The following is an 18,155-nucleotide window of genomic DNA, read 5'->3' as shown; positions in this document are numbered from 1 at the left end:
AGCAGCACTGCTGACAGCACCTACACCCAACCCCGCGCAGCACAAGGCTGGACTCTGAGACACTGCTTTTAACTCCTGGTCATACCTATTCCCCAAATCAGAAATGAAGATGTGCCAGAGATCATTTCCACATTAGGAAAGCAGCTCTTTATAGCATTCCACGGGGACCTGTCTGCAAGGATGAACTGTATCTCTATACAGTTCCTTTTGTCCTGTATTTGTTCTTTGATGTACAAATATGCCACAGACTAAGCGGTGATCTCTTTGATGTTGAACTTTTATACTTTATTGCAACTAGCACACTTACAAGAGGAGCTGCCAGTCATTTTCCCTTCTAAACATTCAAATTTCATGAGGCATTTGCTTTATGAGTCAGATTTCTTAGTAACTTGTTTTCAGAATTTCCACAAGAAGTGTGCTACTCTTCTGGAATGATAACTTGATTAAAAACCAAGATCTGATCAGGTTTTTCAAGTATTACAAATTAATACAAGCATTGGCTAATATATCTGAATACATTTAACATAAAGTATAATTACCTAGTCAAGTCTGTATTTCCTCACTCTCTTTCAGGTACTTCGGGACTCCAGCAGTGACCAGGAGGAGTTGCATTGGGAACAGTGTAATGCATGTGTGCAGCGGGACCTCTCTGGTTTCTCTGCCAGCCTCCAACACTACAGTTCGGGGACTCCCAGAGCCAAAGGCAGCCTCTGCAGTACAGTTTTCCATACTGCAGTGTGTACAGATAAAATTCCAGGCCGATAGTACCAAGGCAGATTAAATTACAAAGTTAGTTACTTCTGTGACAAAACAGTAATCAACACTGGCACAAATAACACGTTAGAAAGTGCAAATTTACCACCAGAAAGCTACAGCTTTCAGTGGGAGACATAAAAAAGCATTTCCATTCTGAAGCACTTCTGTGAGGGCTTTTAAATCAATCCTAGGAGCTGAAATTCTCTGGAGTGAGATTTTGCCATTCACAAGGGCTCTGCTTTAGAGTGACCTTTATGTTTGGCTATTTTTCCCTTCTGTAAGTATAAACACTGTAGCTGAGAGGGAAAACATCAGAGGAAAATGAGAATATTTTGGAACAGTGACAGCAAAGAGGGAACATTTCCCCATGCTAAGCTCTAGGTTTCCACAACAACATCAGTACTGCTCCTGATGCCCCTCTCCAAGCCAACTAGTTTAAAGGTGTATGATCAGGGTACTGGCCAGAGAAATGCACTACTCTGAACACTTTAATTTCAGCTTAAAATTTTAAAGGGAGAAAACCATACAATACTTTTTAGATGGTTTTACTAAGTGAGAAAAAAAATAATTTAAAATGAAACAGATCTGTTACAGACACCGATTCCTCCTTTTCAAGAACATCCAGCAGCTCAGCAAGGGAAGTGTGTTAAGAGCTAGCAAGGTGTATGTGAAGGAGGGAGCACTCAGCTCTAGCTATGCCAGGCAGTCAGGTGCTGCACTCAACCTTTCTGGCTGAGAAATGCAAAGTTAGCCCCAGAAACACCAGCAGATTTTTAAGAAATCTGGATAAATTGAGCTAGCAATACTGGAAACGTCACATTTTCAGGGACTTTTCAGGTCAAGGCTAAAGTTAGTTCTCAGCTCTCACCCAGATTCTATCACATGCAGTAAAATAACCCACCAAGAAAAACCCAGGGGTGAAGCACTGCTGGTGTTACTGAGAGGCTGCACAGTGTCCGTCAGAGCATCCCCCGCAGGAGGCAGGAGGAGAATTTTGCTCCTCCTTGAAAAGAACAATAGGAAAATCAATTCCTTGATTTAGCTCCCTGTGCTGGCCCCGCTCCAGCCCCTCAGGCCCGAGTGCCAGCCCAGAGGCACGGCCTGGCCCTGCTGCTGCTGCCACAGGTGCTGCCAAGCACTGCTATCGCCGAGGAGCATCTGGGCAGGGAGGGAGGAACGCTCTGGGCCTGCTTCCCTCAGCCATTTAGGAGGCGCCTATGGATATGAGGCTTCTCAAATGAAACATCTCTGGCTCTTTAATTAACATGTCTGGCTTTTTTATTATCTGTTGATACAAGAATCACTCCAGCAGTTACAAACAGCTCTATGTAGCCATATTTAAAGCAAATCTTTTTATTCAGCGCACCCACGGTACAAGAAAAACTCTCCCCAAAGCTTAACACAATACACCTCTGTCAGTGTGACAATTGCAGGGAGTGTCCCCTGAAGCTCAGCTACTGCAGACCAGCACAACCAACCTGCCCCTCTCTGCCTGGCACAGGGTGAGCCTGTAGCAAGAGAGGCACACACACCTCCAAAACTCTGGAGTGCTCCAGCCTGAGGGACCAAACCAGGCCTGGGACCGGACGGTAGTTTCACTCACATTTATATTCTCCAAAACCGGTGAGTGATGTAACATCCATCATGCCAACAATCCTACAGTGAACTAGGAGGAGGTAGTCCAAGGAGGGGAAAAAACAGTGGCAATCTACAACGTGCAGTTTTCTGCAGTGCACAAGACGGGTTTATTAATTCCCGAATCGAGCTTCAAGTAATCACTATAAATTTACTAGAAAATGTGTGTTTTCCCACAATAGCTACTCTGACAAATCAAACACAGACAAAGATGAGCTAATTAATTTAGCTGAATGGGAAAATGCGCCCATTATGAGTAGCATTACAGTTGATGCAGGAAGAGAGCAGCTACTGCTGCTCCTGTCAAGTACTAGAGCAATTTATACCATTCAAATTTAAGATGGAACTAAAGCATGCAAATACCCATGTAAAGAAAGGACTGTTCTGATGACCAGGGATCATTTTTCACTGGCTTTTTACACTCTACCTAGACTAGAGGCTTCAAGCAAAGAGCACTTGGGGCTCAGAGAGAATTTAACCCTCTTTTGGGGTGAGAATAAGATAAATGACACTTCCAATCATGTCCCATTAGGCACAGGGCCAAGTAGAGGAGGCTGGACAAGAGAGTCCTTCTCTCTTCAGAGCCAGGAGAGAGGTAAAGATCAGCTCATGGAAGTTCTAGGCACAGTTAACCTGTGGCACAGCACCAACTCCTGAGACCCGTGGCAGCCTCACAAGAGGGGTGAATTAAGTGCCACATGCAACAAGAACCTTATTTCTAATTTGATCATGTAAATTGTACGAGGCCTTAAACAGCAAATGACACTTGGATGAAGGGAGAAAATTGCTGAGCCCAACTTTGTGATGTTTTGAAAAAAGAGGTTGAAATTTTTTACCACAGACGCATACCCAAGCACAGCCCTTCCCCTTGCAAACTGCAGTGGAGACTGAAAACACAAGGCCTTGCATTCAATCCTATTTCCACTGCTCCACTTCATCTATTCTGAAATTATATCATATTTATATATTATATTATATAAATATATTATAAATATTTATATTATATTTAAACTTAAGACAATTCTGTCCAAAATACGAGTTAGCTGAAACAACCACAGCTTTCAATGGCATTTCACATGCATGCCACCCAGCCTTTTGAGACTGGTGAACTAAAGCAGTTCAAAATACCACCCTACCTCACTGGTATGACTTGGTACACAGAAAACCTCAATGCCCCAGGTGTCTCTCCCTTTTCCCTGGTGCAGGGAAGTCAATGCACCGGCAGAATCAAGTACATCAGCCCCCAGCATATGCAAGAGCTGGAAGCAGAAGCCATTGCCATATTGCACCCTCCCCATTTCATGCTGTTAAGAAAACAGCAGCAAGAATAATAAAGACTTGAGGGCTTCTAGAACACTAAACAAAGAGCACACTGCAGCAGACAGCGTGTGCAAATGGTGACAGGACCTTTTCCTTTTTTTAGTCAACAGTGCAGAAGGTGTTCTCAATATCCCAGGTGTGAGCAGAGGTGGCAGGAGGCCCCAGCACACCCTGCTGGGCAGGGTGCCCACAGTGCCTCTGACCAGCACCACCTAGAGCCAGTGAAAAGCGAGCTTGGTACGCAGGAACGTGACCCATGGTACCCTGCCAACCAGTCAAAACTCCAGTCTGTGGTCCCTTCAGTTTGAAGGAACACTCTGACAAACCCTTTGTCACAGTGCATCTGGCTATGTAAAGATTTAATGTCACATTTCCACCCCCTCATTTGAGAATGATCAACTTCTTCTAAAGTACATAAATAAAGAGTCACGCAGTCGGTTTTATGAAGCACCTTGTCCCAGGATTCAACGGCAATAAATAGCACAGTATTTCAAAGAACACAAACAGTACACAATAATTACATGGCTGATACCCTATAAGTATGCTGACTATTCTATTTGCATTGTTCAGAAATGAAGAGGTTAGACTTATTTACATCCAAGCAGCTTTAATTAAGCTTTGAGATAAATGCTCTTAAAATGAAAGCTGGGATGATTATACCTCTCTCGACATTGATTTTAGCCTAGATGGCTACGGATGGAGCATGACAAAAGGCCCAGAGGCTGGAATCACACGAACAGAGGAGCCACGAGGGATGGGTCCTGCATCACTCCCCATCACACAGGAAAGAAAGCAAAAAATGCAGTGAAATCAGGACCTTGCTGAAGGTAAATGCTTAAGAGTAGTTGAGATGAACTGCACCCAACTACAGAGAACACATGGGCTACGTCTGACACTGAGGGTAGAGACTACCCTGCACCCCAACAGTGCTGTGGGGCCCCCAGACTTCTCTGGGAGGGACTCTGGCTCTTCTGAGAGCTTTAAATGTCCGAGATTCACACCAGCCTGCATCCAAAGAGCGCAAGGAGCATTAGCCATGGCAGAGATCTCAAATGCACGGCTAGAACCAGCTTCAGCTTCGTGCTCCCGAGGACAGGACACGTGCACCAAGGGAGTGGTGGAAGGATGTAAGAGATGCTCTGTCACTGACACTGGACTCACACTCTCCTGCATTCCATTTGCTCCTGTCAACACGAAGGCTTCACCTTCCCCAGCACCAGAAAGGGATGCAAACGCTAATTAATGACGTTTGTGCCCAAAAGCGTGAGTGTGTGGTGAGCTGAGCAGGCAGCCACGCTCCCAGCAGAGTGGGGGCACCCACGGGGCTCTCTCCAGCACTGACTCTTCCAAGTGTGTCAGCGAGCTCCCTGCTGCAGCTCACCCCCACTCTGGAGAGGGGAACAGCACGACACCCCGTGAGTCACTGCCGCCCTGAGTCACTCCCTCGTGTTCTCAACATAAGGTGCAGGCAATTGGGAAGGAGCCTGAAACTGCTCCGAGCTTGCCAACCTGGATTCTGCAGAACTTCTTAGCCTAAATGCCTCCAGCAAGAAAAGTGAAAAAAAAAAAAAAGCCACAAAAAAGTGGGCAAACTTAAGACTTTGTTAACCACAGGCAGGTTACAGGATGAAGCATAAGAAGAAAGTCCATCTGCCAGATCCCCTGACAAGGCTTTCTGCTTCAACTTTCCAGTCTGTGCATTTTTTTTTCATCCAACAAGCAGAGGTCTGCACTGCACAGAGCCACCTTTTTCACATAACTTAGTTATTCTTGGAGGACAGAATCCTCCCCTCCCCTATTAATGTTTATTGCAAAAAGGAGGAAAAAAAACCCCCTGATCTTCAAAAGGAAGAAGACAGTTTCTGCACCATTAGTTATGTGCATATCCCTTAGATATCAGTCCTCAAGGAAAAGACAAATCACAAAAGGAGAAAACTACTGCTTGCTTGATCTCAGAAGTTATCAGCTGTAATTGCAAATTACAGCTCACAGATAAATACAAGAAAGGTGAATACTTTTTTCTTTCACTGCAAATGAAAAAAACAACAGAATAACATTCTAAAATGTATCAAGTCTGACTGTAATAACATTCTTGTCGTATGCAGTTATTTTGCACACTACAAAAACTTATCTCATGGGAATGCAAAGGGAAAAAAAAGAACATTCTGCATCTCAACTTCCTCCAATACTAGACAGAGAAACGCAAAGTCAGACAACATTGAACGTATCTGCTCAGGAGCGACACAAGGATGTGCCAATTTCAATTTAGTACCTATAGTTTACAATAAAATATACCAATTTAGAATTCTGTTGTGTAGTCAAGATGAAATACTAACAACCCTGCCAGTAATTAGCACATGATAGTGATCATTTTTATACTGTAATGGAGGCAAGAGAAGCAAGAAAGAAGATTTAAAACCCCTTTAGGTTAAAACTGAGTGCTACATCATCCTAGTAAAAAAAAGATCCAAACATGCAGGGCTCTGTAGTGGGGAATGACTAAAGAAATCAGCCCTTTCCATACACAGTGGGGAAGTACCTGATATAAAGAGGACTCAGTTCTTTACCACGGTCTCTAGACACTACGCCCCAAACCAATAAATGCCAATACAAACATTCAGCTCCCCACTGCAGAGCCACACTGCAGAGCTGCAGCCACTGCCCTGCACCCACTGAACCAGCTTGATGTGCCCCTGGCCCCCCACATCAGCCCACTGAATAAAAGAGGAGGATATTTCATTTCTGTGCAGAGCCCACACCCCAAACACCAGCGATGCTCAACTACCCACCTCTACAACCTCATCCCTTCTGGGATTTATATTGTTTTGTTGTTTAAAAAAAGATATAGAAGTCCTTGTGTTGTGTCCAAAACCCACTTGAGTTCTGCCCCAATTATTCAGAATTACCCTAGAAGAATCATTTTTAAGACTGCATTCCCAGCCAGTGGGAACAGGCTCACCATTTTAGCTAGGAAGGAGCCGCACATAAGTTCCAAGAGTCTGATCTGCTGAGATGTTCAGCACCCACAGTTTTTGCTGACTTAAACAGGACAGATTCTCCTTACTTGAAAGGAGTGTCCCCAACTGAGACTTGTACAGAGCAGGCAACTGCCTTTGATTTTCACAGAGCGAGACATAAAGACAGATTTCCTCCTCTTTTACTTTTAAATCTCGAGAGTCTTTCAAAGGGCTTGAAAAGTACATTTCAGCAATAAACCTCAAACCAATCTTATCCTGCAAATGTAATGCAACAAATGTCTTAGGTACAAGTAAGTCATTCAGATCAGTCCTATGAAATTAAAGCAGCAAGAAAACAGCCTCTCAGCTAGCCATTCCAAAGGCCAGATTCTGTTAATATTTAGTCAACAGAAGTTCTGTGCTGGGGTATTTGCTAAATTGGATTTAACCTTCAATAGTGCCACAGTGAAGGTAAATTTAAACACACTTCAATTTGTAAAGCAACTCCTTTTTTTAAACCTATGGCGAGGTATTCTTTCCATAGACACTTGTTTACTGGTGAAAAACATGAGTAATTACCAAGGCTCTGGCAGGCTGGTGCCAAGAGACACAACAAAAAACACGTCAAAAGGTCAGGCTTGAGAGCCTCGGAAAAGCTCACCGCATTAGGCAGGACTGCACAAATCCCTGGCAGCCCTGCCTCCAGCAGCCTGGCTCTGGAGTGTGGGGGGCACTCCAAGGAAAGGTGCTGCCCTCAGCAAGGGAAATCCTTTTTGTGTGTCCAACTGCAGTTTGGGGGCTCAGAAAAAGTGCAGCAAGATCCAAAAGTCACGTGTGCTAATAAGGAAACCAACTGCCTCTTTCCTTAAACAGGTATTTTTAAATGGTCGACTTTTCATCTGGAGACACTGTCAGCAGGAAAATTAGTTATATTTCCAATGATCCAAGCAAACCAATTTTCCTTACAACCAAGCAACAACGGATTCTACTCATCTGGTCTATCTTCCCTAAAACAGCAAGAGATTCAACTCTACATCCATACAGCAAAAGGCAGGATTAGTAGCTCAAATGCCACCTCAACAGTAAATGCAACTGCTTGAAAAAGCTTAGAAAATTCACATCTGCCTTCCCACCAGCTGAGTTTTGAAATGTCCATATGAAGGATAATAAACCTACTGCCAGGTTCTCATTCATACTTTATAAACTCATCAGTGGACTGAAATCTCCTGTCCAGGCCTGGTGAGAGTACAAGACAAGGACTTCAGCTCTCACCAACACTGGGCCTGATTCACCCATCTCCCCACAAAGTAAATACCCACACTTTTGTGGGTATTTATTTTCAAACACCACACTTTTGAAACCATCTCCCTCTTTCTCGGGCTCACCTCCTGTTATGTGCTGTCCTGACAACTGAATCCATGTTCCTGCTCCATCACAGAGCATTTCCTCATCAGTTCAGAGCACTCAGTACTATTCTCCTTGAAGTCAACCTTGAAGCTCCTGCCAGTGAAGACTCCTGCCTGAATAAGATCTGTACCAAGGACTATGCTGGCACAATGGGCGGATTTCTTTGCAAACTCCGCTGGTAAGCACATAAAGTTGCAGTCTCCCTTAAAAGTATCAGCTGGGTAACTGCCCTGCCTGTGTTATAAACTAAGAACGTGAGGCTGCCTGAATCCTCTGCAGACTCACAACAATTGAGAAATAATTTTTTAAAGCCCATCAATCTAGAAAATACTTATTTAGTCATTACAAACTTTGATGCTTCACCTCTGCCTGTTTTCTTAGAAACAGAGAGGTAAAACCCCCTCTTTCCTCTCTGCTCGAAACCAGAAAGTTGCATTTCTTAACACGCAGCCTGTCTTCAAGATCTGTGTAGGCTCTTGCCTGGACTGGGCTGTTCCCAGTGCTCCAAATGTACTAGAGCAGCTCTGGATGTGCTGAATGCTGCCCAGAGTCTTTACTCGTTCCAACCTGGACACAGTCTGAGGACTTGCCAGAATCAAAGAAAGCATGTTTGCCAGAACATTGTGTTGCAGGAAAAATAAAACAACTCACAAATTATCTTCACGTGGTACCAATTTGGGCTATCTGAACAGCAACAGGAAAGGAAATAATACTCTCCTTTTTCACTTAAAAGAGAAAATTAAACCCAACGTGAAAATCCCTTACCCTCCTGCAGACCATAATTTTTTGCACTTTAACTTCAGAATTGTAAAAGACAAGAAGTGCCAACAGATGCCATTACAGGACAGAGAATAAATAAGATACTCAATTCACCTACACATTTCACATTTTTCCCTTGCACCTTTGAGCTTAACACACTGCATTCCCTATACTACTACTCTGCTTCTCTCAAATCACAATATTAGACTGTGGATCTATTATTTCATGGCAGTCAGAGGCCCTTTTAAGACAAATGACAACACATTTTCTCCAGCTGAACCCTGTCCAGCGAATTAGACAAAGGATAAGAAACCAGGAAAGTTTTTCAACGCACTAGAAAACTCAACGTTACGAAACATGATTTAAATGTACTATAGGAGTAGTCTGTAAAAAGTACAAAGACCTAAAGCATTTCCATAATAAAGCCACTAGGAATTACATTTTAAAACCCAAAAGCTGGGCTCTGCCAAGATTTTACATCAGTGCGGAAATTGGTTTAAATGAAACTCCCAAGAGAGTAAAAAATATATTTCCAAGTTGAATTGCTGTAAATCATCTGCCTGCTCTTTTACAACACACCTTAACTCTCTGTCCAGAAGCACACAACACAATTACACTCTCCAAAATTTTTTGTGTGCTTTCCTCCCCTTCTTTTTCTTTTTAAATTTGTTTACTTGATTTCAGGGTTCTAACAGGCTTATGAGGTGTATGCTGAAAAACTCTTATCAGAATATGTAGAATTCTAAAGGACTACTAAAACATCCATGTAGTTTGCACTTTAAAAAATGCACTTCCTTTTGTTACAGATGCAAGTATTTGAATCAACCCAATTACATTTTCTTGCCAAATACATTCAGCATGGCTAATGATTAATGAATATACTGCTTTTCTTTTTATTCACACAGGCTTCTCTCCAAGAAGAAAAGGAAGCCTAGTAATTGAAAATTACTGTCCTTAAACAGTATGCTGCTACTGGTGTGCACTACCTACTGCTCTTGCTAAGTGGAAAAAAAAGGAAACAGTCTCTAGCTGAAGCAGGATTCAGTATTCTTTTACCAAGTAACTAATTTTTTTAAAGAGAAATTTTGCCTAAAAATCCATTTAAATATTTTAAAGGGTACAGATTCAGTATTTTAGTGGGGACATTAAATTCAGATGCCAACACTTATACTCTTTAGATTACTGTGACAGAATATTGCACGTAAATAGGATGTTTTCTTTTTTTCAAATGAATAAAAAAAATCTAAACCCAATAACCAAAACTAACACAAACAAAATACCCGACGACTTTAGAAACGCTGCAATGCGAATTTCTGCGGTGGATCTCGTTTTATTAAAACACAGGGCAGACTGCAAACATACCTCTAAACTTTTGGTACCTCGTCAAAAACTTCGTTTGACTCTCCTCAGCCTGACACTGCCCCTCATTAAGGACTCAAACCGGCAGGCAGAGAAAACTTAAAGTTTAAAAAAGAAACCAATCGCTAAGTAGCTCTAGCCTTTCCTCTTAGTCCAAAGCCTCTGAAAAATGAGCAGCTGTCCGCGAAGACGGCACTTCACCCCATCAGCTGCCCACAGGATGCTGCACGTTCGCCAGAGACAGACCCGTTCGCCAGAGACAGACTGCACGGAGCGCGTTCTCCTCCAGGGTTTGCAGACAGACCGAACCGGCTCCTCCCCGCTCCGAGCGGCTCCAGCCGCGGCGATCGCGCCCCGTCCCCGCCGGGGCCGTGCGGGCACTCGGGCTCTGCCACCCCGCGACAGCCGGGCGGGCTGAGCCCCCCGTCCCTCCGAGCGAACCCCCCTGGCCGCGGGGCCGAGCGGTGTCAGCGGCGCGGGGAGCGCCGAGGCCCCGGAGCCGCCACCGCCGCCGGGCTGCCCCCGGCCGGGCTCGGGCTGCCCCCGCCCCGCCGCTCCCGCGGCTCCCCGGCCGGCACTCACCTTTCATCGCGGCGAGCACAACACACATCATTTGTCGGGGGCGAACGGAGCGGAGCGGAGCGCGGCGGGCGGGGAGGCGGGGAGGGGAGGCGGGACGGGCCCTCGGCGCGGAGAAGCACCGCGGCCGCCTCAGCAGCCGCCGCCGCCTGCCCGCGCGGAGCCGCGCCGCGCCGCCATCCCCCGCCGCATATGAGGCTCCATGTGACCCGCTGACACCGCGCCAGCCCCGGCCCCCCGCCCTGCTCGCAGCGCCGGCCCGCTCCGCTCCCCTCCCCGCCGGGCCCAGCGGCGGGCGGGCCGCGCCGTCACGGGGCGCGGGGGCGGCGCCGCCCCGGGCCGGGCCCGCCCTCCCCTCACACGGCAGGTGCCGAGCGGGGCCGCTCCCGCCGCCGGGACACGGACCCGGAGCCGGACACGGGCCGGGACACAGACACAAACACGGGTGCCGGCAGAGGCAGCAGCGCTCCGGCAGCACCCGAGAGCTCCTCCAGCTCCCGAGAGCTCCTCCAGCATCCGAGAGCTCCTCCAGCACCCGAGAGCTCCTCCAGCACCCGAGAGCTCCTCCAGCATCCGAGAGCTCCTCCAGCATCCGAGAGCTCCTCCAGCACCCGAGAGCTCCTCCAGCATCCGAGAGCTCCTCCAGCACCCGAGAGCTCCTCCAGCTCCGGCCCCGCTGTGCCCGCTCCGCGCCTCAACTTCCCCAACCCCGCCACCACCCCTCGGGAAGGATCTCCAAGTGTCGTTTTAGGTAAAAAATAACCCACGGCGCTGTACGCTCAAGAGTCGCTGACTCGACCAAGCAGAGCGGCATTTACGTTTTAAATCTGCCCGGTGATGGGTTCGTGTTCTCTCAGGATTTACCTGGAGCATCACACCACTGCTGGAGTTATTGCCATCTGTTCTGTAGCCTCAGATGTCACTGTACTGTCGGGTTGCGAGGTGAAGTTTTGCATTCGTGGATATGCACACATCCACACTGCAAGGGGAACAGTGCACACAGACAGACACAAAAATAATCCAACCTGCTCTAAAACCCCACACTGCTGAAAACTGCATTAACAAAGCCAATATTTTTTCCAATTACCATCTTAGCCACTGGAATAGAGCATCACAAAATATAAAACCACAAAAAAAAAAAACACTGATGCATTACAAGCTGTTTAAGAGGGGAGAGAATATAACATTTGATCTAATTTAATCAGAAGTATAAGCATTTAATGAAAATAAGACAAGGGAAAATAGATAAACACAAGCCAGAGGAACCATCTTAATGTTTGAAACAAAGCCCTATATTTAGAAAGCCTTTATGAGATGGGGACACTGAAACAATCTGTTATTAAATAGTCCCGAATGGCTAATTCTTGCCTATTTCTTTAAAGAGTTCCTAATACAGTATGATATTATTTAAATGTGATTTGATCCAGGTGTACTTGCCATTTATCAGTCTAGTCCCATTAATGCAAAATACTGTTTTAAATTTTCCTTATTTTAAAAAAAATAAATTAAAAATTCCAAGAGCTAATCTGGTGCAGTAGTGTAAATTTAGCAGATACCTTTGTCATAAAACTTTTGATCTGTACTCACCATCCTCATTTACATTAAACCATTCCTACCGATAGCGCATGTATAGTGAGATACTGCTCACAAAATGTACAGTGGCAGATCTGGTCCAAGATGGGTTTGTGTTCGTGAGTTTTATCCATTATGCAGCACATGTTGCAAAGTTACAATGTGCTTAGAGGACATTCTGGACCGAAGCAAATACCACTAACGGTGGTGCTCAGGGCTCTTCGTAGCCTGGAAGATGCTGCTTTTACACAGGGGCCAACTGTGGAATTCAGAGGCAGCCAGAAAGCTTGGAGCAGCACGGGAGAAAAGAATGATGTCTTCATGTATTGTAATGCAGAGTTAGAGCTTTGTAAACATTTTACTCTGACACAGCAAGTAATGTCAGACCGATGGCCTGAAAAATGTCACAGTCCATTAGCACTACTTGTCTTGTCAGACATTTAACCTTAAGGTACACAACATTACGTTATTACTGATCTGTATTTGTTTCCAGTCCAAGTGAAATGCAGCTGGTAATCTGGAATGACATCTGATGTGCTAAACGGCTCCAATAATAAGCAGATGACATAGATTTTGCATTCTTACAAATGCCTTACAATGGTTGTTTCATAAAATTATAGAAGATTTGTCATCAGACATTATAAGTGAGAAGAGCATACCTAAAATAATCTATTATTTGTTATCAATATCCCACCTAAAGCCATCTGCTGACTTTGGAATGTGTAAACACATCCATTCGCACTGGAGTTTTCTCTCTTAGTTTGACCTCATTATGAACATTCCATCCAAAATCCCTTTCCTCCCCATTTACCAAACTACTGCAGTAGTGAAAGTCTTGCTGAAGTTGTATCAGTGACAACAAACAGACAATGTGCCAGTCAAATAACACTTAGCTCAGTATTACAGTACACTTGACAGGCAATTGCTCTCACTGTTTGTGCAGCAGGGTTTCATTTGACTGATGGGAGTGCCTCCTAGTTCCCAGAAGCTGGTGCTCTATCGGGCTTGTTCCTTGAGCTTTTGATAAATGCCTGCGAAACACTGCAAGCCTGCTGCTCTTCACAGCAGTGAGAAACTAGAGCTCCGCTTGCACTGAATTCCTGTACCCACAGACCTCCCGAAGGTGTCAGAAGTCTGTGTACCAGTGGGCCAGACTAACCAGTGGGCTGCAGGCAGACCCCGAGCACAGTGTGTGTTCATCCTTTGAGCCGCCGCTGCTCCAGAACACAGCAGCGAGTCCCAGGGGCACAGTTGGGCCTGGCACCGACCCCGCTGCTGCCCGTGCAGGGAGCACCACTCACGGGCACGGCCCCGCGCCTGGGGGCTCCAGACCCCACATTCTTGGGGGCTCCAGACCCCACGTTCTCGGGAGCTCCAGACCCCACGTTCTCAGGGGCTCCAGACCCCATGTTCTCAGGGGCTCCAGACCCCACGTTCTCGGAGGCTCCAGACCCCACATTCTCAGGGGCTCCAGACCCCCCGTTCTCGGGGGCTCAGCACGGGGCCCTTGTGGCGCGATGGAAACGTGGCTTTCCGGGCGTGGAGAGCGGCTGCACGGCCTGACCCCGGCTCTCCCCCCGGGTAGGACACCACCGAGGAAACAGTGGGCAGGAGGGCATGAGGGAGCTCCTGGCCCTGCACAGCGCAGCAAAACAAGTCCCAGCAGTCGCACCCTGCCCTCGATGTGCCCGTCCCCAGGCCCGCCATGCCTGGGGAGCCATGAGCACCACGGGCTGCTGTGGCACGGCCTGAGCGCAGCCACGCAGGAACTGTGAGCGTTACAGACGGTGACATATCAATGTTAGAGATGGTGACATATCAATGTTAGAGATGGTGACATATCAATGTTAGAGATGGTGACATATCAACGTTAGAGGCGGTGACATATCAACCTTAAGAGACGGTGACATATCAACCTTAGAGGCGGTGACATATCAGTGTTAGAGACGGTGACATATCAACGTTAGAGATGGTGACATATCAACCTTAGAGACGGTGACATATCAACCTTAGAGACGGTGACATATCAACCTTAGAGACGGTGACATATCAACATTAGAGACGGTGACATATCAACGTTAGAGACGGTGACATATCAACGTTAGAGATGGTGACATATCAACGTTAGAGATGGTGACATATGGTGTAACCTTATCGGGCATTGTTGTGTGTTGCACTGATACAGAAGGTGTGCAGCTTGGCAGCCTAAACCACAAGCCTCCACAACCATTGGAGGGAAACAACTGTTTCTAGAAACCTTTTCAACCCTGCTGGGCAAAACAGAAAGGTGTTAAATTGATAACAGAGAAAGGGAAAACACCTATGGTAGCTATTAGCACTAGTAGTGCTGGAACCAGTATTTAATTGAGTATTCTAAGCACAAAACAGAAAACACTGAAAACCTCTCCACCTCCACCTCTTTTCAAACCTACTGAGCAAAGCAATAAATTCAGCTTCCAAGATGAACCAATAACTACTCCTAACTACTTGTTCAAGGACATCCCCAAACAGAAGTAGTTCAAATGCAACTAATTAAAGCAAGATGTTTATGTTGTTCTGACTTGGAACATAAGTGGAGAGCATTTCTGCAGACTGGTGGGTCATGTTTTGTAAGTGAAGCTGTGTGGCTAGGCTTAGTTCAGGAAGCATTTTAAAACTAAAATGTACAATTTGAAAAATAAATATAGGATGTCACTACCACCCTTCTTCCCCACATAGCATAGAAGAAAAAAGGGCTCTCAAAACCAGAAAAGGTGTCATGTAGTCACCTCCTGTCTGAAGGAGGTATATCCACAAAGGGTTGTTATGAAGCTGAAGCTGTCAAACCACTATGAGGTGCAGCATTTACCCACTGCTCTATCACTGCTACAAACACAACTGCATGCAAATCCTCTTGGCAGGGCAATGACTGCATGCTGCATTCTCCCACGGAGATGAAAACTCACTTACTGGAAAGGAAATGTGATACAAGAACATTTCAATAAATCATCCAGGGCTTCCATGTTTTCAGTTTTAGCAGAGACAGCTTCTTCACTTTGTTAAGATGACCTAGAGCTAGTTTTCCACATATGTTTTCTCTTAAAAAAAGGGCTTAGACTCAGTATAAATTCACATAATCATGCATATTTGTAATTGTTTTTCTGAAGTCTTTGTACTCTTGTAGTGAAATAAGTTCTTTAAAGTGTTTAGGAAACCATGAATTGATTCAAATAGGTAGCAGTAACACTGAGAAATGTTCAAGTGATTTTCAGTGCTTCAAACATCTACAGAAAATTCATTTATTTTCAACATTTAAAGAGCTCCTCTGAGGAGTTAAACCCTGCCCAGAGAAGGTGAAAACAGCTGCTGGTAAATGGGAAAAGGCAGGTGATACTGAAAACAAAGCCTTTCTCCAGTTGCAACCTCATCACATGTCCTAATGCCAGGTGAAGCATTCGGCTCCCAGCTCACGTTAGGGATGCAGCTCTAGATGGGACAAGAGTTTAAAACACACAAGAAGTTCCAAGCATCAGGAAGCTGTGCTTTTGCCTTTTCGGCTTCTTACTTAACAGTAATCACATGTGAAACCATGCAGGTGCAGCAATCACAACAGCCTTGATTACCAAATACATCCAAAACCAAATGCAGGAAAACTGCAGCTCTGGATAATCTTTAAAAACACAATTCACGATTCTGTCCACCCTGTTGGCAATCAATTTTTAAGTGGCTCCTAATTGATATGTGCAACACCCACAAAATGAAAATGATTGCTCCTTAACACATTTCCCCCTCTAGACTTAGTGGTATTTTAGTCTTCATTTATTTCTAGCCCTCCAAGTAGCACACTGTCGAAGACGAATCTAACTGAGGTTGTCCTCATTAAGTTGCCTCTTTTTCATCTATTTAAAACTGCTGCCATGCTGACCCTGCAACCAAACCATTTTGCTTCAGACAAAATTCCTTCCTCAGCTCCTGCTGAGGAGGTGAGCTTTTGTGCCACAAGGGCCTGTAGCTATACGTCTTAATCAAGGCATTTTATAAACTGCTCCACAACTCCCAATTAAGTGCATTGCTATCCCCAACTGTTGAACTGCTTGCTGTGCTCTGCCAAACAGCTGCTACAGTTCTGCACCTGGTGAAATGAAGTATGAGTTGACAAAATGTTTTGGGGTTCATCTGGATGGAAGGTAAGTCCAAAGTCATTATTATCAGCTAGGTATGCTGTAGGAAGCAAAAGATTTTAAAGGTCTAGCCAACTGGATTTACCCAGCTTTCTTCACCTTGAAATCTCGTGAAAGGATATCATATTTGCTGCTTTTCCCAATGGAAGGTAACAGCAGTACAGTAAAGGGATTAGAAAGATGAGATTATCACCAGTTAATCACTTGCCACCAACTGCGAATGGATCCATGAAAAGATTACAAAGTTATCAAGAAATAGCTCAAACTGGACTTGGTAGCATCCCCCTTTTCTCTACACCTAAAAAAAGGTTATGAAGTGATTGGTGTTGCATTGCTGATCACACTGCCACTGCTGAGCCCCTGTTTGATCTCAGAGAGATTCTCATCTATACAGGTTTGAAGGATCAATCTTTCCACAGCATCCTAACATGAGTTCTGCCAGAAAGCAGGAATTGTCTGAAAGCTGTTAGAACTCCCTTTTTCATGCATAATCTTACTAGGTTATTTTTGGCCAGTGTTGCTTACCAAACACTGTATTGTTCCATATATCCCTTCTGGGAAAGGCCAATGGATGGTGTATAAACCTCCTGTTGATTGTCAGTAGCACAAAGAACAGCAAGATACTGGTTATCCTCAAAGAAGCAATTGTTAGACCCTTGTTTAAAGACCACTGCCACATAATAACTTTTTGGCATGAACAGGCTCTCTGAAGAACCCCCTTTCCCTGTGAAATGATCCAGGGAGAACCGTGCTGGCTGTAAGTGAAACACATTCAACATGCTTTGGAATCTTCAGCAGTCCTTTTGTTCCTTATCAGCTGGATGTAGGGTTCTATAGCACAGGCACAGCCCGGGTGAAGCTGCTCCATTAACAACTCAGCGTCCTGCTGGTGACAGATGAGAGCAAATGCCTGCTGCAGAGATCCTGGCTGGCAGCTGCACAGGGGCTGGGCCTTCTGAAGGCCTGCTGAGAGCAGACAGAACTGTGCAAGTGCTTTGGTCCCTTTCTGAAAAATACCTCAGTAGTACTAGAAAAGTTCTTACTTCACTAAAAAGCCTACCGGTTTTAGTCAATTTTACAGGCAACAACTGAGTTTCACAAAGTATTGGGTTCGTTTCCCAAACTTTGGTGCATGCAGCCATTTGCAGAAGAATTGCAGTGCCCACAGGGATGCCCTGTTTTCATGCACTCCCACAGGAAAGGAAAAGGAGAGAGAATAAAAGTGCTCCAAGCCCAGCTTGGAGCGTTTGCTTCCCCCAGCAAATTAGTGACTAACGACTCCTGGCTTCAGATCCTCATGCCAGTTAGGGAATGGTTTTGTCCATTTCTTTAATCCTTGGGTTTCCCTTTCTGCCCTCCTTTAATCCTCAGGGGTGGCCAGGCAGGAGGAATGGCAGTAGTGAGCAGTGCACGAGATGAAGTGAGAAAGGTTTCTGGCTCAGAATCTTCCTCACAAATGTGTCTGGCCAGATGCAGCACCAGGAAAGAACCTGGTGGTTTTCAGGCCTTTTCCTGAGGAACAGTTTAACAGTCAAGATGCCACGGGCATATCCCGGTGGATCCTCTGCCACAACATGTGCCCAGGGCATTAACAGCACTTCAGCCTCTTCTCTCTCTTCTCTGCTTGCAGCACATGCTCTAATCTGTTAAC

The 18,155-nt window shown here is 45.4% G+C and overlaps 1 protein-coding gene across 4 annotated transcripts in view; it reads right to left on the bottom strand.

The window, feature by feature from the left end:
• RORA (RAR related orphan receptor A) overlaps window positions 1-18,155 on the bottom strand; it is a 353,466-nt gene that overhangs the window by 57,393 nt on the left and 277,918 nt on the right. Inside the window, exon 1 of one of the 4 annotated variants that reach the window (XM_017816918.1) lies at window positions 10,776-10,860. The exons of the other annotated variants lie outside the window; for them this stretch is intronic. Coding sequence (XP_017672407.1) covers window positions 10,776-10,806 — 31 coding nt within the window. The 5' untranslated portion in view covers window positions 10,807-10,860. Of the gene's footprint in view, window positions 1-10,775; window positions 10,861-18,155 lie in introns of those variants that run through there. 4 annotated transcript variants of the gene reach the window in all.

Source organism: Lepidothrix coronata, unplaced genomic scaffold, assembly GCF_001604755.1.
Source record: "Lepidothrix coronata isolate B3197 unplaced genomic scaffold, Lepidothrix_coronata-1.0 Scaffold58, whole genome shotgun sequence".
In the NCBI taxonomy this organism is placed as follows: Eukaryota; Metazoa; Chordata; class Aves; order Passeriformes; family Pipridae; genus Lepidothrix; species Lepidothrix coronata.
The sequence above is the reverse complement of the archived record's forward strand: the minus strand, read 5'-3'. Positions and strand labels throughout refer to the sequence as shown.